This window comes from Euprymna scolopes, chromosome 26, assembly GCF_053919585.1.
Source record: "Euprymna scolopes isolate OS-2025 chromosome 26, ASM5391958v1, whole genome shotgun sequence".
Classification (NCBI taxonomy): Eukaryota; Metazoa; Mollusca; class Cephalopoda; order Sepiida; family Sepiolidae; genus Euprymna; species Euprymna scolopes.
Genome location: NC_136507.1, coordinates 60,245,027 through 60,261,417, shown reverse-complemented (window position 1 = coordinate 60,261,417; position 16,391 = coordinate 60,245,027). Strand labels below are relative to the sequence as shown.

The following is a 16,391-nucleotide window of genomic DNA, read 5'->3' as shown; positions in this document are numbered from 1 at the left end:
GTGTGTGTGTGTGTGTGTGTGTGTGTGTGTGTGTGTGTGTGTGTGTGTGTGTGTGATAGTTTCCATATAGATATTCAACCATGTTTGTTTTTCCTCTTTGTAGGTTTTTTTTCACACAGTTACCAGATAAGATCAAAATAATGATATGAGACACTTTACAATGAATAAACAAAAATGAAAGACAAAAATGAAAGACAAAAATGAAAGACAAAAACGAAAGACAAAAATAAAAGACAAAAACAAAAGACAAAAATGAAAGACAAAAATGAAAGACAAAAATGAAAGACAAAAATAAAAGAAAAAAATGAAAGACAAAAACAAAAGACAAAAATGAAAGACAAAAACAAAAGACAAAAATGAATAAACAAAAATAAAAGACAAAAACAAAAGACAAAAATGAAAGACAAAAACAAAAGACAAAAATGAATAAACAAAAATAAAAGACAAAAATGAAAGACAAAAATGAAAGACAAAAATAAAAGACAAAAACAAAAGACAAAAACAAAAGACAAAAATGAATAAACAAAAATGAATAAACAAAAATGAATAAACAAAAATGAATAAACAAAAATGAATAAACAAAAATGAAAGACAAAAATAAAAGACAAAAATTAAAGACAAAAATGAAAGACAAAAATGAAAGACAAAAATAAAAGACAAAAATAAAAGACAAAAACAAAAGACAAAAATGAATAAACAAAAATAAAAGAAAAAAATTAAAGACAAAAATGAAAGACAAAAATGAAAGACAAAAATAAAAGACAAAAATAAAAGACAAAAACAAAAGACAAAAATGAATAAACAAAAATAAAAGACAAAAATAAAAGACAAAAACAAAAGACAAAAATGAAAGACAAAAATAAAAGACAAAAATAAAAGACAAAAATAAAAGACAAAAATAAAAGACAAAAACAAAAGACAAAAATGAAAGACAAAAATGAAAGACAAAAATAAAAGACAAAAATAAAAGACAAAAACAAAAGACAAAAAAAAGACAAAAATAAAAGACAAAAATGAAAGACAAAAATAAAAGACAAAAATGAAAGACAAAAATGAAAGACAAAAATGAAAGACAAAAAAAAGACAAAAAAAAGACAAAAATGGAAGACAAAAACAAAAGACAAAAATAAAAGACAAAAATGAAAGACAAAAATAAAAGACAAAAATAAAAGACAAAAATGAATAAACAAAAATAAAAGACAAAAATGAAAGACAAAAATGAAAGACAAAAATAAAAGACAAAAATAAAAGACAAAAACAAAAGACAAAAATGAATAAACAAAAATAAAAGACAAAAATGAAAGACAAAAATGAAAGACAAAAATGAAAGACAAAAATAAAAGACAAAAATAAAAGACAAAAACAAAAGACAAAAATGAATAAACAAAAATAAAAGACAAAAATAAAAGACAAAAACAAAAGACAAAAATGAAAGACAAAAATAAAATACAAAAATAAAAGACAAAAATAAAAGACAAAAACAAAAGACAAAAATGAAAGACAAAAATGAAAGACAAAAATAAAAGACAAAAATAAAAGACAAAAACAAAAGACAAAAAAAAGACAAAAATAAAAGACAAAAATGAAAGACAAAAATAAAAGACAAAAATGAAAGACAAAAACAAAAGACAAAAATGAATAAACAAAAATGAAAGACAAAAATAAAAGACAAAAATAAAAGACAAAAACAAAAGACAAAAATGAATAAACAAAAATAAAAGACAAAAATGAAAGACAAAAATGAAAGACAAAAATAAAAGACAAAAACAAAAGACAAAAACAAAAGACAAAAATGAATAAACAAAAATGAATAAAAAAAAATGAATAAACAAAAATGAAAGACAAAAATAAAAGACAAAAATGAAAGACAAAAATGAAAGACAAAAATGAAAGACAAAAATAAAAGACAAAAATAAAAGACAAAAACAAAAGACAAAAATGAATAAACAAAAATAAAAGACAAAAATTAAAGACAAAAATGAAAGACAAAAATGAAAGACAAAAATAAAAGACAAAAATAAAAGACAAAAACAAAAGACAAAAATGAATAAACAAAAATAAAAGACAAAAATTAAAGACAAAAATGAAAGACAAACATGAAAGACAAAAATAAAAGACAAAAATAAAAGACAAAAACAAAAGACAAAAATGAAAGACAAAAATAAAAGACAAAAATAAAAGACAAAAATAAAAGACAAAAATAAAAGACAAAAATAAAAGACAAAAATAAAAGACAAAAATAAAAGACAAAAATAAAAGACAAAAATAAAAGACAAAAAAAAAGACAAAAATGAAAGACAAAAATGAAAGACAAAAATAAAAGACAAAAATAAAAGACAAAAATAAAAGACAAAAATAAAAGACAAAAATAAAAGACAAAAATGAAAGACAAAAATAAAAGACAAAAAAAAGACAAAAAAAAGACAAAAATGGAAGACAAAAACAAAAGACAAAAATAAAAGACAAAAATGAAAGACAAAAATGAAAGACAAAAATGAAAGACCAAAATAAAAGACAACAATAAAAGACAAAAACAAAAGACAAAAATGAATAAACAAAAATAAAAGACAAAAATTAAAGACAAAAATTAAAGACAAAAATGAAAGACAAAAATAAAAGACAAAAATAAAAGACAAAAACAAAAGACAAAAATGAATAAACAAAAATAAAAGACAAAAATAAAAGACAAAAACAAAAGACAAAAATGAAAGACAAAAATAAAATACAAAAATAAAAGACAAAAATAAAAGACAAAAATAAAAGACAAAAACAAAAGACAAAAATGAAAGACAAAAATAAAAGACAAAAATAAAAACAAAAGACAAAAAAAAGACAAAAATAAAAGACAAAAACAAAAGACAAAAATAAAAGACAAAAATGAAAGACAAAAATGAAAGACAAAAATAAAAGACAAAAAAAGACAAAAAAAAGACAAAAATGGAAGACAAAAACAAAAGACAAAAATAAAAGACAAAAATGAAAGACAAAAATGAAAGACAAAAATAAAAGACAAAAATGAATAAACAAAAATAAAAGACAAAAATGAAAGACAAAAATGAAAGACAAAAATAAAAGACAAAAATGAAAGACAAAAATAAAAGACAAAAATAAAAGACAAAAATGAATAAACAAAAATAAAAGACAAAAATGAAAGACAAAAATGAAAGACAAAAATGAAAGACAAAAATGAAAGACAAAAATAAAAGACAAAAATAAAAGACAAAAACAAAAGACAAAAATGAATAAACAAAAATAAAAGACAAAAATAAAAGACAAAAATAAAAGACAAAAACAAAAGACAAAAATGAAAGACAAAAATGAAAGACAAAAATAAAAGACAAAAATAAAAGACAAAAACAAAAGACAAAAAAAAAGACAAAAATAAAAGACAAAAATGAAAGACAAAAATAAAAGACAAAAATGAAAGACAAAAATGAAAGACAAAAATGAAAGACAAAAAAAAGACAAAAAAAAGACAAAAATGGAAGACAAAAACAAAAGACAAAAATAAAAGACAAAAATGAAAGACAAAAATAAAAGACAAAAATAAAAGACAAAAATGAATAAACAAAAATAAAAGACAAAAATGAAAGACAAAAATGAAAGACAAAAATAAAAGACAAAAATAAAAGACAAAAACAAAAGACAAAAATGAATAAACAAAAATAAAAGACAAAAATGAAAGACAAAAATGAAAGACAAAAATGAAAGACAAAAATAAAAGACAAAAATAAAAGACAAAAACAAAAGACAAAAATGAATAAACAAAAATAAAAGACAAAAATAAAAGACAAAAACAAAAGACAAAAATGAAAGACAAAAATAAAATACAAAAATAAAAGACAAAAATAAAAGACAAAAACAAAAGACAAAAATGAAAGACAAAAATGAAAGACAAAAATAAAAGACAAAAATAAAAGACAAAAACAAAAGACAAAAAAAAGACAAAAATAAAAGACAAAAATGAAAGACAAAAATAAAAGACAAAAATGAAAGACAAAAACAAAAGACAAAAATGAATAAACAAAAATGAAAGACAAAAATAAAAGACAAAAATAAAAGACAAAAACAAAAGACAAAAATGAATAAACAAAAATAAAAGACAAAAATGAAAGACAAAAATGAAAGACAAAAATAAAAGACAAAAACAAAAGACAAAAACAAAAGACAAAAATGAATAAACAAAAATGAATAAAAAAAAATGAATAAACAAAAATGAAAGACAAAAATAAAAGACAAAAATGAAAGACAAAAATGAAAGACAAAAATGAAAGACAAAAATAAAAGACAAAAATAAAAGACAAAAACAAAAGACAAAAATGAATAAACAAAAATAAAAGACAAAAATTAAAGACAAAAATGAAAGACAAAAATGAAAGACAAAAATAAAAGACAAAAATAAAAGACAAAAACAAAAGACAAAAATGAATAAACAAAAATAAAAGACAAAAATTAAAGACAAAAATGAAAGACAAACATGAAAGACAAAAATAAAAGACAAAAATAAAAGACAAAAACAAAAGACAAAAATGAAAGACAAAAATAAAAGACAAAAATAAAAGACAAAAATAAAAGACAAAAATAAAAGACAAAAATAAAAGACAAAAATAAAAGACAAAAATAAAAGACAAAAATAAAAGACAAAAATAAAAGACAAAAAAAAGACAAAAATGAAAGACAAAAATGAAAGACAAAAATAAAAGACAAAAATAAAAGACAAAAATAAAAGACAAAAATAAAAGACAAAAATAAAAGACAAAAATGAAAGACAAAAATAAAAGACAAAAAAAAGACAAAAAAAAGACAAAAATGGAAGACAAAAACAAAAGACAAAAATAAAAGACAAAAATGAAAGACAAAAATGAAAGACAAAAATGAAAGACAAAAATAAATAAAAGACAACAATAAAAGACAAAAACAAAAGACAAAAATGAATAAACAAAAATAAAAGACAAAAATTAAAGACAAAAATTAAAGACAAAAATGAAAGACAAAAATAAAAGACAAAAATAAAAGACAAAAACAAAAGACAAAAATGAATAAACAAAAATAAAAGACAAAAATAAAAGACAAAAACAAAAGACAAAAATGAAAGACAAAAATAAAATACAAAAATAAAAGACAAAAATAAAAGACAAAAATAAAAGACAAAAACAAAAGACAAAAATGAAAGACAAAAATGAAAGACAAAAATAAAAGACAAAAATAAAAACAAAAGACAAAAAAAAGACAAAAATAAAAGACAAAAGACAAAAATAAAAGACAAAAATGAAAGACAAAAATGAAAGACAAAAATAAAAGACAAAAAAAGACAAAAAAAAGACAAAAATGGAAGACAAAAACAAAAGACAAAAATAAAAGACTAAAATGAAAGACAAAAATGAAAGACAAAAATAAAAGACAAAAATGAATAAACAAAAATAAAAGACAAAAATGAAAGACAAAAATGAAAGACAAAAATAAAAGACAAAAATGAAAGACAAAAATAAAAGACAAAAATAAAAGACAAAAATGAATAAACAAAAATAAAAGACAAAAATGAAAGACAAAAATGAAAGACAAAAATGAAAGACAAAAATGAAAGACAAAAATAAAAGACAAAAATAAAAGACAAAAACAAAAGACAAAAATGAATAAACAAAAATAAAAGACAAAAATAAAAGACAAAAATGAAAGACAAAAATGAATAAACAAAAATAAAAGACAAAAATGAAAGACAAAAATGAAAGACAAAAATGAAAGACAAAAATGAAAGACAAAAATAAAAGACAAAAATAAACGACAAAAACAAAAGACAAAAATGAATAAACAAAAATAAAAGACAAAAATAAAAGACAAAAATGAAAGACAAAAATGAAAGACAAAAATAAAAGACAAAAATAAAAACAAAAGACAAAAAAAAGACAAAAATAAAAGACAAAAACAAAAGACAAAAATAAAAGACAAAAATGAAAGACAAAAATGAAAGACAAAAATAAAAGACAAAAAAAAGACAAAAAAAAGACAAAAATGGAAGACAAAAACAAAAGACAAAAATGAAAGACAAAAATGAAAGACAAAAATGAAAGACAAAAATAAAAGACAAAAATGAAAGACAAAAATAAAAGACAAAAATGAAAGACAAAAATGAAAGACAAAAATGAAAGACAAAAATGAAAGACAAAAATAAAAGACAAAAATAAAAGACAAAAATAAAAGACAAAAATGAAAGACAAAAATGAAAGACAAAAATAAAAGACAAAAATAAAAGACAAAAACAAAAGACAAAAATGAATAAACAAAAATAAAAGACAAAAATGAAAGACAAAAATGAAAGACAAAAATGAAAGACAAAAATGAAAGACAAAAATAAAAGACAAAAACAAAAGACAAAAACAAAAGACAAAAATGAATAAACAAAAATGAATAAACAAAAATGAATAAACAAAAATGAATAAACAAAAATGAAAGACAAAAATAAAAGACAAAAATGAAAGACAAAAATGAAAGACAAAAATAAAAGACAAAAATAAAAGACAAAAATAAAAGACAAAAATGAATAAACAAAAATAAAAGAAAAAAATGAAAGACAAAAATGAAAGACAAAAATGAAAGACAAAAATAAAAGACAAAAATAAAAGACAAAAACAAAAGACAAAAATGAAAGACAAAAACAAAAGACAAAAATGAAAGACAAAAACAAAAGACAAAAATGAAAGACAAAAACAAAAGACAAAAACAAAAGACAAAAATGAAAGACAAAAATGAAAGACAAAAATGAAAGACAAAAATGAAAGACAAAAATAAAAGACAAAAATGAAAGACAAAAATAAAAGACAAAAATAAAAGACAAAAATGAAAGACAAAAATGAATAAACAAAAATAAAAGACAAAAATGAAAGACAAAAATGAAAGACAAAAATGAAAGACAAAAATAAAAGACAAAAATGAAAGACAAAAATAAAAGACAAAAATGAAAGACAAAAATAAAAGACAAAAATAAAAGACAAAAATGAAAGACAGAAATGAATAAACAAAAATAAAAGACAAAAATGAAAGAAAAAAATGAAAGACAAAAATGAAAGACAAAAATAAAAGACAAAAATGAATAAACAAAAATGAATAAACAAAAATGAATAAACAAAAATAAAAGACAAAAACAAAAGACAAAAACAAAAGACAAAAATGAAAGAAAAAATGAAAGACAAAAATGAAAGACAAAAATAAAAGACAAAAATAAAAACAAAAGACAAAAAAAAGACAAAAATAAAAGACAAAAACAAAAGACAAAAATAAAAGACAAAAATGAAAGACAAAAATGAAAGACAAAAATAAAAGACAAAAAAAGACAAAAAAAAAGACAAAAATGGAAGACAAAAACAAAAGACAAAAATAAAAGACAAAAATGAAAGACAAAAATGAAAGACAAAAATAAAAGACAAAAATGAATAAACAAAAATAAAAGACAAAAGTGAAAGACAAAAATGAAAGACAAAAATAAAAGACAAAAATGAAAGACAAAAATAAAAGACAAAAATAAAAGACAAAAATGAATAAACAAAAATAAAAGACAAAAATGAAAGACAAAAATGAAAGACAAAAATGAAAGACAAAAATGAAAGACAAAAATAAAAGACAAAAATAAAAGACAAAAACAAAAGACAAAAATGAATAAACAAAAATAAAAGACAAAAATAAAAGACAAAAATGAAAGACAAAAATGAATAAACAAAAATAAAAGACAAAAATAAAAGACAAAAATGAAAGACAAAAATGAAAGACAAAAATGAAAGACAAAAATGAAAGACAAAAATAAAAGACAAAAATAAACGACAAAAACAAAAGACAAAAATGAATAAACAAAAATAAAAGACAAAAATAAAAGACAAAAATGAAAGACAAAAATGAAAGACAAAAATAAAAGACAAAAATAAAAACAAAAGACAAAAAAAAGACAAAAATAAAAGACAAAAACAAAAGACAAAAATAAAAGACAAAAATGAAAGACAAAAATGAAAGACAAAAATAAAAGACAAAAAAAAGACAAAAAAAGACAAAAATGGAAGACAAAAACAAAAGACAAAAATGAAAGACAAAAATGAAAGACAAAAATGAAAGACAAAAATAAAAGACAAAAATGAAAGACAAAAATAAAAGACAAAAATGAAAGACAAAAATGAAAGACAAAAATGAAAGACAAAAATGAAAGACAAAAATAAAAGACAAAAATAAAAGACAAAAATAAAAGACAAAAATGAAAGACAAAAATGAAAGACAAAAATAAAAGACAAAAATAAAAGACAAAAACAAAAGACAAAAATGAATAAACAAAAATAAAAGACAAAAATGAAAGACAAAAATGAAAGACAAAAATGAAAGACAAAAATGAAAGACAAAAATAAAAGACAAAAATGAATAAACAAAAATGAATAAACAAAAATGAATAAACAAAAATGAATAAACAAAAATGAAAGACAAAAATAAAAGACAAAAATGAAAGACAAAAATGAAAGACAAAAATAAAAGACAAAAATAAAAGACAAAAATAAAAGACAAAAATGAATAAACAAAAATAAAAGAAAAAAATGAAAGACAAAAATGAAAGACAAAAATGAAAGACAAAAATAAAAGACAAAAATAAAAGACAAAAACAAAAGACAAAAATGAAAGACAAAAACAAAAGACAAAAATGAAAGACAAAAACAAAAGACAAAAATGAAAGACAAAAACAAAAGACAAAAACAAAAGACAAAAATGAAAGACAAAAATGAAAGACAAAAATGAAAGACAAAAATGAAAGACAAAAATAAAAGACAAAAATGAAAGACAAAAATAAAAGACAAAAATAAAAGACAAAAATGAAAGACAAAAATGAATAAACAAAAATAAAAGACAAAAATGAAAGACAAAAATGAAAGACAAAAATGAAAGACAAAAATAAAAGACAAAAATGAAAGACAAAAATAAAAGACAAAAATGAAAGACAAAAATAAAAGACAAAAATAAAAGACAAAAATGAAAGACAAAAATGAATAAACAAAAATAAAAGACAAAAATGAAAGACAAAAATGAAAGACAAAAATGAAAGACAAAAATAAAAGACAAAAATGAATAAACAAAAATGAATAAACAAAAATGAATAAACAAAAATAAAAGACAAAAACAAAAGACAAAAACAAAAGACAAAAATGAAAGAAAAAATGAAAGACAAAAATGAAAGACAAAAATAAAAGACAAAAATAAAAGACAAAAACAAAAGATAAAAATGAATAAACAAAAATAAAAGACAAAAATGAAAGACAAAAATGAAAGACAAAAATAAAAGACAAAAATAAAAGACAAAAACAAAAGACAAAAATGAATAAACAAAAACAAAAGACAAAAATGAAAGAAAAAATGAAAGACAAAAATGAAAGACAAAAATAAAAGACAAAAATAAAAGACAAAAACAAAAGACAAAAATGAATAAACAAAAATGAAAGACAAAAATGAAAGACAAAAATAAAAGACAAAAATAAAAGACAAAAATAAAAGACAAAAATGAATAAACAAAAATAAAAGACAAAAGTGAAAGACAAAAATAAAAGACAAAAATGAAAGACAAAAATGAAAGACAAAAATAAAAGACAAAAATAAAAGACAAAAATAAAAGACAAAAATGAAAGACAAAAATAAAAGACAAAAATAAAAGACAAAAACAAAAGACAAAAATGAATAAACAAAAATGAAAGACAAAAATGAAAGACAAAAATAAAAGACAAAAATAAAAGACAAAAACAAAAGACAAAAATGAATAAACAAAAACAAAAGACAAAAGTGAAAGACAAAAATGAAAGACAAAAATGAAAGACAAAAATAAAAGACAAAAATAAAAGACAAAAACAAAAGACAAAAATGAATAAACAAAAATAAAAGACAAAAATGAAAGACAAAAATGAAAGACAAAAATGAAAGACAAAAATAAAAGACAAAAATAAAAGACAAAAACAAAAGACAAAAATGAATAAACAAAAACAAAAGACAAAAATGAAAGAAAAAATGAAAGACAAAAATGAAAGACAAAAATAAAAGACAAAAATAAAAGACAAAAACAAAAGACAAAAATGAATAAACAAAAATGAAAGACAAAAATGAAAGACAAAAATAAAAGACAAAAATAAAAGACAAAAATAAAAGACAAAAATGAATAAACAAAAATAAAAGACAAAAGTGAAAGACAAAAATAAAAGACAAAAATGAAAGACAAAAATGAAAGACAAAAATAAAAGACAAAAATAAAAGACAAAAATAAAAGACAAAAATGAAAGACAAAAATAAAAGACAAAAATAAAAGACAAAAACAAAAGACAAAAATGAATAAACAAAAATGAAAGACAAAAATGAAAGACAAAAATAAAAGACAAAAACAAAAGACAAAAATGAATAAACAAAAATGAAAGACAAAAATGAAAGACAAAAATAAAAGACAAAAATAAAAGACAAAAACAAAAGACAAAAATGAATAAACAAAAACAAAAGACAAAAGTGAAAGACAAAAATGAAAGACAAAAATGAAAGATAAAAATAAAAGACAAAAATAAAAGACAAAAACAAAAGACAAAAATGAATAAACAAAAATAAAAGACAAAAATGAAAGACAAAAATGAAAGACAAAAATGAAAGACAAAAATAAAAGACAAAAATAAAAGACAAAAACAAAAGACAAAAATGAATAAACAAAAACAAAAGACAAAAATGAAAGAAAAAATGAAAGACAAAAATGAAAGACAAAAATAAAAGACAAAAATAAAAGACAAAAACAAAAGACAAAAATGAATAAACAAAAATGAAAGACAAAAATGAAAGACAAAAATAAAAGACAAAAATAAAAGACAAAAATAAAAGACAAAAATGAATAAACAAAAATAAAAGACAAAAGTGAAAGACAAAAATAAAAGACAAAAATGAAAGACAAAAATGAAAGACAAAAATAAAAGACAAAAATAAAAGACAAAAATAAAAGACAAAAATGAAAGACAAAAATAAAAGACAAAAATAAAAGACAAAAACAAAAGACAAAAATGAATAAACAAAAATGAAAGACAAAAATGAAAGACAAAAATAAAAGACAAAAATAAAAGACAAAAACAAAAGACAAAAATGAATAAACAAAAATAAAAGACAAAAGTGAAAGACAAAAATAAAAGACAAAAATGAAAGACAAAAATGAAAGACAAAAATAAAAGACAAAAACAAAAGACAAAAATGAATAAACAAAAATAAAAGACAAAAATGAAAGACAAACAGCGATAATAGCGTGTCCAACTAGTTTGATATTAATCTGTTTACCCATATTATTTGGATTCTTCAGACTACTTTTCTTATCTTGAGTTTTATTTTCACAACATGTTGGTCGATGTAACGTACAAACTTCTACAGGTGTATCTTGTTAAACTAGTGAATCTTTCTGCCGAACTCATTAATCTGCATAGAATTTCGAACAGAACCCTTTATTTAATCCAAGGGGTTATCATGCTCTCCTTCCATCAGCTATGACTGTGTAGACGTCCTAAGTAATTCAAAATTGTACTTTGAGTGTTGCCCGCACCAAGCATTTAACCATCAACCTCATGAAGAGTGTAACTTACCACTATATACAGGCTCCTTCAATCTTTGACCGACTATGGATACCCACAAAAAGGTGCCTGTGCGTGAAATTTTTTTGTGACAGGAGGTGCGCAATCTCCAACCACACCTCTCCTGAATCGACATTGTTAAATATCAGTGGCCAGTGAGTGTATGTACAGGACGACTGGAAACAAATGCCGAGAGAAGCGGAGAGCACATACAGCGCCTAGAATTCCTAAATGGTCACCCATCTGGTACTAACCAGGCTCAACGTTCTTAACTTAGGTGATCTGGCGAGAACCGGTGTGTCAACGCAATTATGCCGTAACTTACAACTCAATTTTACCACATACCTTATTCACTATGTCACGGGGCCTTGTCCGAGGTCAACGAAAAAAATTTATTGAGTTCGTCAAAATGAAGAAGGTTGGAGGTTACATCGATCGAATAGTGCTAAAAGTTACACTTAAGATGAGAATAATAGTTCGAAGGATACAAATAATAGAAATAATCAATCCTCATCTCAAAAATTCAAAACCGTAATCTAGTTACCTTCATTATTGCTGTGTCGTTTTGGCCGACTGAATCAAACGCTAATACCGAAAACAAAATGTAACCCATTTTGGCGGCGTTGAATAATTGGTTGGTCTTTAATTTGCCATCCTTAACCACAAATGGTGATTTTTGCATAGAAAGCTCACCATGTCGTTCAAAATCGGAAATCTTGAAGAAATTCTTTTTATTCTCTGGATTTTCGTCAGCATCAGTTATCTGAGACTGAAAAAAACAAAAAAAAAAAAAAAAAACAAATTCAAACATATCAAGATGTTGAAGCATTTAAAAAAATCTGTGGTGTCGTCGAACTTTATTGACCGGGACATTTTCACAAACAAAATAATTAAACGAACTTACACGAAGGGAAGCATCACAGGAAGCACATGTGTTTTACGACAAACGCGTGATTGTGCACCCGTGCGTTATAACAGGTGAGCGATCAAGAACTCTTTCATTGTTTTTTAGTACATATCTGAGTCTTATCTTCATTCCTTGATCGTTACTTTTGATTCAGAGACTGTTAAACTCAGGCATGGAAACACATAGAGACTTTTTTTTTTTAGTTTTAAAGGTTTTATTGGAAAGAGAGCTTCGTTTATACAGAGAGAGAGACAGACAGACAGAAAATATAAATCTCATAAAATATAAGCACTAATTAATTTCTTCTTATTTAATTTTCTTGCTCAATTAAAAATTTATCGACGAACAGATAGTCTCCACAGATTCATTTAGATCCCTACATTGTATATGGACCTACGGCCTCTCGGCCTCCCCGATGACAACTGCTTCGAAAATCTATGTCGAACACGTGACGAAATTTTGATTTCCATGTAACAATTCGATACCTATCTTTAGTGTGTTTTGTTCATGGAGATGACTACTGAACTTTGTCGTCTCACTCACTGGAGGCACTGGGTCCATCTCCGTTCATTACCAGGCAGTACTGACATGCACTTAATGAACTAAGTTCGGAATTCACACTAGTTGACATCATCTCTACTTACTGGCGTAGGACTCAAATATATAACACATCGAATTAAACAATCTTGTTCTGGCTAATTTGGATGTTGCATTGTTTCCGTTAAGATAAATTTTATATCCGATCGAAAAGTACTCTTTCCTGCGTTGACAGAGTACAAAATCGACTTCGAAATCTAATGGGCGAAGACTTTTCGCCTCTGTACTTCTTTCTCACAAAAGAGACGTTGTAAATCTATCTCTGGTCTATCATCATTTTCATCATGGATGCTCGACTGATCTTTTATCTTTGCCCCATGCACTGGCAAGACATTCGCAACAACCACTCGTCTAACTACAACAACTGTCAACAATTTCCCTTACAGTCTTTCTGCGCCTAAAACTAAGCGAAAATTCCGTGAACAAACTTTCTTTCCTTTAGCTACATCAGCTATCTGTGGAACACAACACCCCAGAGCTACTTTCCAACTGACTATAATATGAGTGTTTCCAAGTCTAATGTAAACAAGTTCTTGTTGACTCGTCCTCTTAAATAATCAAACCCTACCCAAGTTTCAAGCATTACTGATCATCACAGTGTTGTCTCGCTGGCTACCTAACACTTACTAACCCTTATCATCAAGTCGCTTTTGTGTCTTGATAAAAGATACCCCCTCCACATACAAAGAAAGATATTTTTTTAATTATTTCATAGCCGATATCATTTCTTTTTCTTCTTTATTTATTTCAATCACATTTGCATTGCATTCCTCCAAGGAAGTGTATGCATGAATGTAGGTTTTATTTTCACATTGCAACAAATTATTATTATTTTTTTTTTTTTTTTTTTGCCAATAAATTAGTTTTCCAAACATTCATTAGGGTCTTCTAACATTATTTCAAACCTAATCATAAGCCAATCCTAACTGGAAACTGCTCGTACTTAGGGTTGTTAACTGCCGTAAAACACTAGAATATTTCGTAAATGAAAGGCTTTATTTTACATTAAATTTATATACAAAACTGATCTCTCACTTTAAATTTTAAAATAATAAAATAAAATAATCGCCTAAAAAAGTAGAATTTAATGTATGTGTACGGTGTGGGATGGTCAGTGCAGAGTGTTAATCTATAAATGTACAAAAATGTATATCTTTAAAGTTAAAGACAATAATGTGACACCATAGTTACAGGCTATGGGAGCGGGGACAAACAAAAAAACAGATCAGGCTGTCTGAAGATATCGGCTTCCTGACCTAAAATGCGCCAAACATGGATTCTATTGTTTTTTTCTTTCACCTTGTAAAATTCAGTCGTGTACTGTAAAGCCAGAAATAAAAGCAACAATTTTCTTCTACACATTAACCAAACTAAACACCATGAATAAATGTTTGAAGATATGAAGAAATTGAAAAATCAAAACATTTGCCAAAATGACTGAACTAAAAAATTGTTGCTATAACATAAAACAAAATAACTAAACTGAACACAATGAATAAATGTTTGAAGATATAAATAAAATGGAAGTTAAAAGCTTCCTTCTCCCCCCAAAAATTATCAGTTTCTGCATTAAATAACTAAAAAAAAAAAGAGTTGATATGCGCAAAAAAGTAAAAAAAAAATAAAGATACAGTAAATGTTACCAAAGGCAATATAAATTACTCTCCAATATACAACCCATTTTTTTTCTTTGCGTTTTAACTTATATTTAAGCGTTTTTGACTCGAAAACAACACTAGTGTTAAGTCTGTTGGGTTAGAACGAAAAAAAAAAAAAAAAGCCCTGGCAGTATTTCTGCAGTCATGTTGAATTTTGGTAATCGCTCAAAAATCGAAAATTAAACTAAATGCTCTTAGAAACACACCCAATCAATGTTACCGATCATACGAAAATGTAATGCTCTACCAGTATTTTGCTTAATTTTCGATGTTTTTAGCGATTATCGAGGCTCGACATGACTGCAAGGAAATCGCCACGTTTTCTTTTTATTTTGACTTAACAGACTACTGCTGTTTTCAAGTCAAAAACGTTTCAAAATAAGTTAATACGCTAAAATTAAAATTTATCCCGATATTTAAAAGAGTAACTTATCTTGCCTTTGGTAACATTTATTTATTGTATATTTATTTTGTTCCACCTCTTTTTGTTTTGTTGACTATTGTAAAAGAGTTATTTTATATTTGAATGATGAAATCATCATGATCATCATTATCGTCGTTGTCGTTCTTTTGTGCCCTGAAATCACCAAAAGAAAACATTACTTTTCTCTCGAGCACCTGTCGTACCAAAGAACAAAACCACAAGAAGCCTTACCATCAAATTTTCTATGATAGAGTTATTCTTGATATCATACTGAATTGCCAGCCGCATTGATTTCGTGTTGAAACGTGGAGGGTTGTCATTGGCGTCCGTAACATTTACTGTCACGGATAAGATGTTATTAATGCTCGTCGATGTATTATCACATTTATCGTAGAAGTGATTGTTGCAGTCGTGTGTTTCAATGGCGAATTCAAAATGTTTCTCCTTTTCGTAATCGATCTCCCTGTTATTCCTGATCTCGCCCATGTTGTTGATTTTAAAAAAGTCGCTATCATTGTTAGTTTTGTCAGCTGGAAATAGTAAGAAAGATCAGAAAACACAATAATTAAAGCACAGGTAGATAATAGAAATAGAATATACAGTTCTGGCCAAAAGTTTTGCAACACTATATATATATATACATAAAATATAAATAAATATATAAAATCCGGGTGCAACTTCACTATAATAGCAAAATTCGAAATGTTTTATATTGAATTTTAAGGAAAACTAACGATCTCTAATTAATTGTCATGTTACAGTAATGAATATATCCAAAAATTAGAATGAACAATAATGTAGAGAAAAAGTATTAAAGAGAAAAAGTTTTGACGAAAATTAATGAAAAAAAAATGTGTGGGTAAAAATAACACCGGAGAGTTCAAAAGGGAGATAAATAGCGTGTAACTATTGCCAATTAAAAAAAAATAAATTGTGCATCAGCCATAACTAGGAAGAAGTCATTTTTTTTTTACATGGAAGTCATCACTTATCAAGGCCAGGAAGCCACTGGGGATAAGAGTTGTACAGTAATCAATTGGACAGTATCGTAGTAATCGTTAGTATTGGAGATTTGATAAAGTGTCTTACTTAAAGGGGTGGTTCACCAGGAATTTGTTTATGTTGGACTTGAAGACATCCAAGTTGTAGTCAGGTGGAAAACAGGCAAACGGAAGAGAATTCCACAGGCGTGCACTTCTAAGAAAGAAGCT

The 16,391-nt window shown here is 24.0% G+C and overlaps 1 protein-coding gene across 1 annotated transcript in view; it reads right to left on the bottom strand.

The window, feature by feature from the left end:
* Positions 1-16,391, bottom strand: part of LOC145248098 (cadherin-23-like) — a 166,900-nt gene that overhangs the window by 63,013 nt on the left and 87,496 nt on the right. Inside the window, exons 19-20 of the mRNA XM_080109887.1 lie at positions 15,412-15,710; positions 12,139-12,363 (exon numbers count right to left, since the gene is read on the bottom strand). Coding sequence (XP_079966013.1) covers positions 12,139-12,363; positions 15,412-15,710 — 524 coding nt within the window. The remainder of the gene's footprint in view (positions 1-12,138; positions 12,364-15,411; positions 15,711-16,391) is intronic.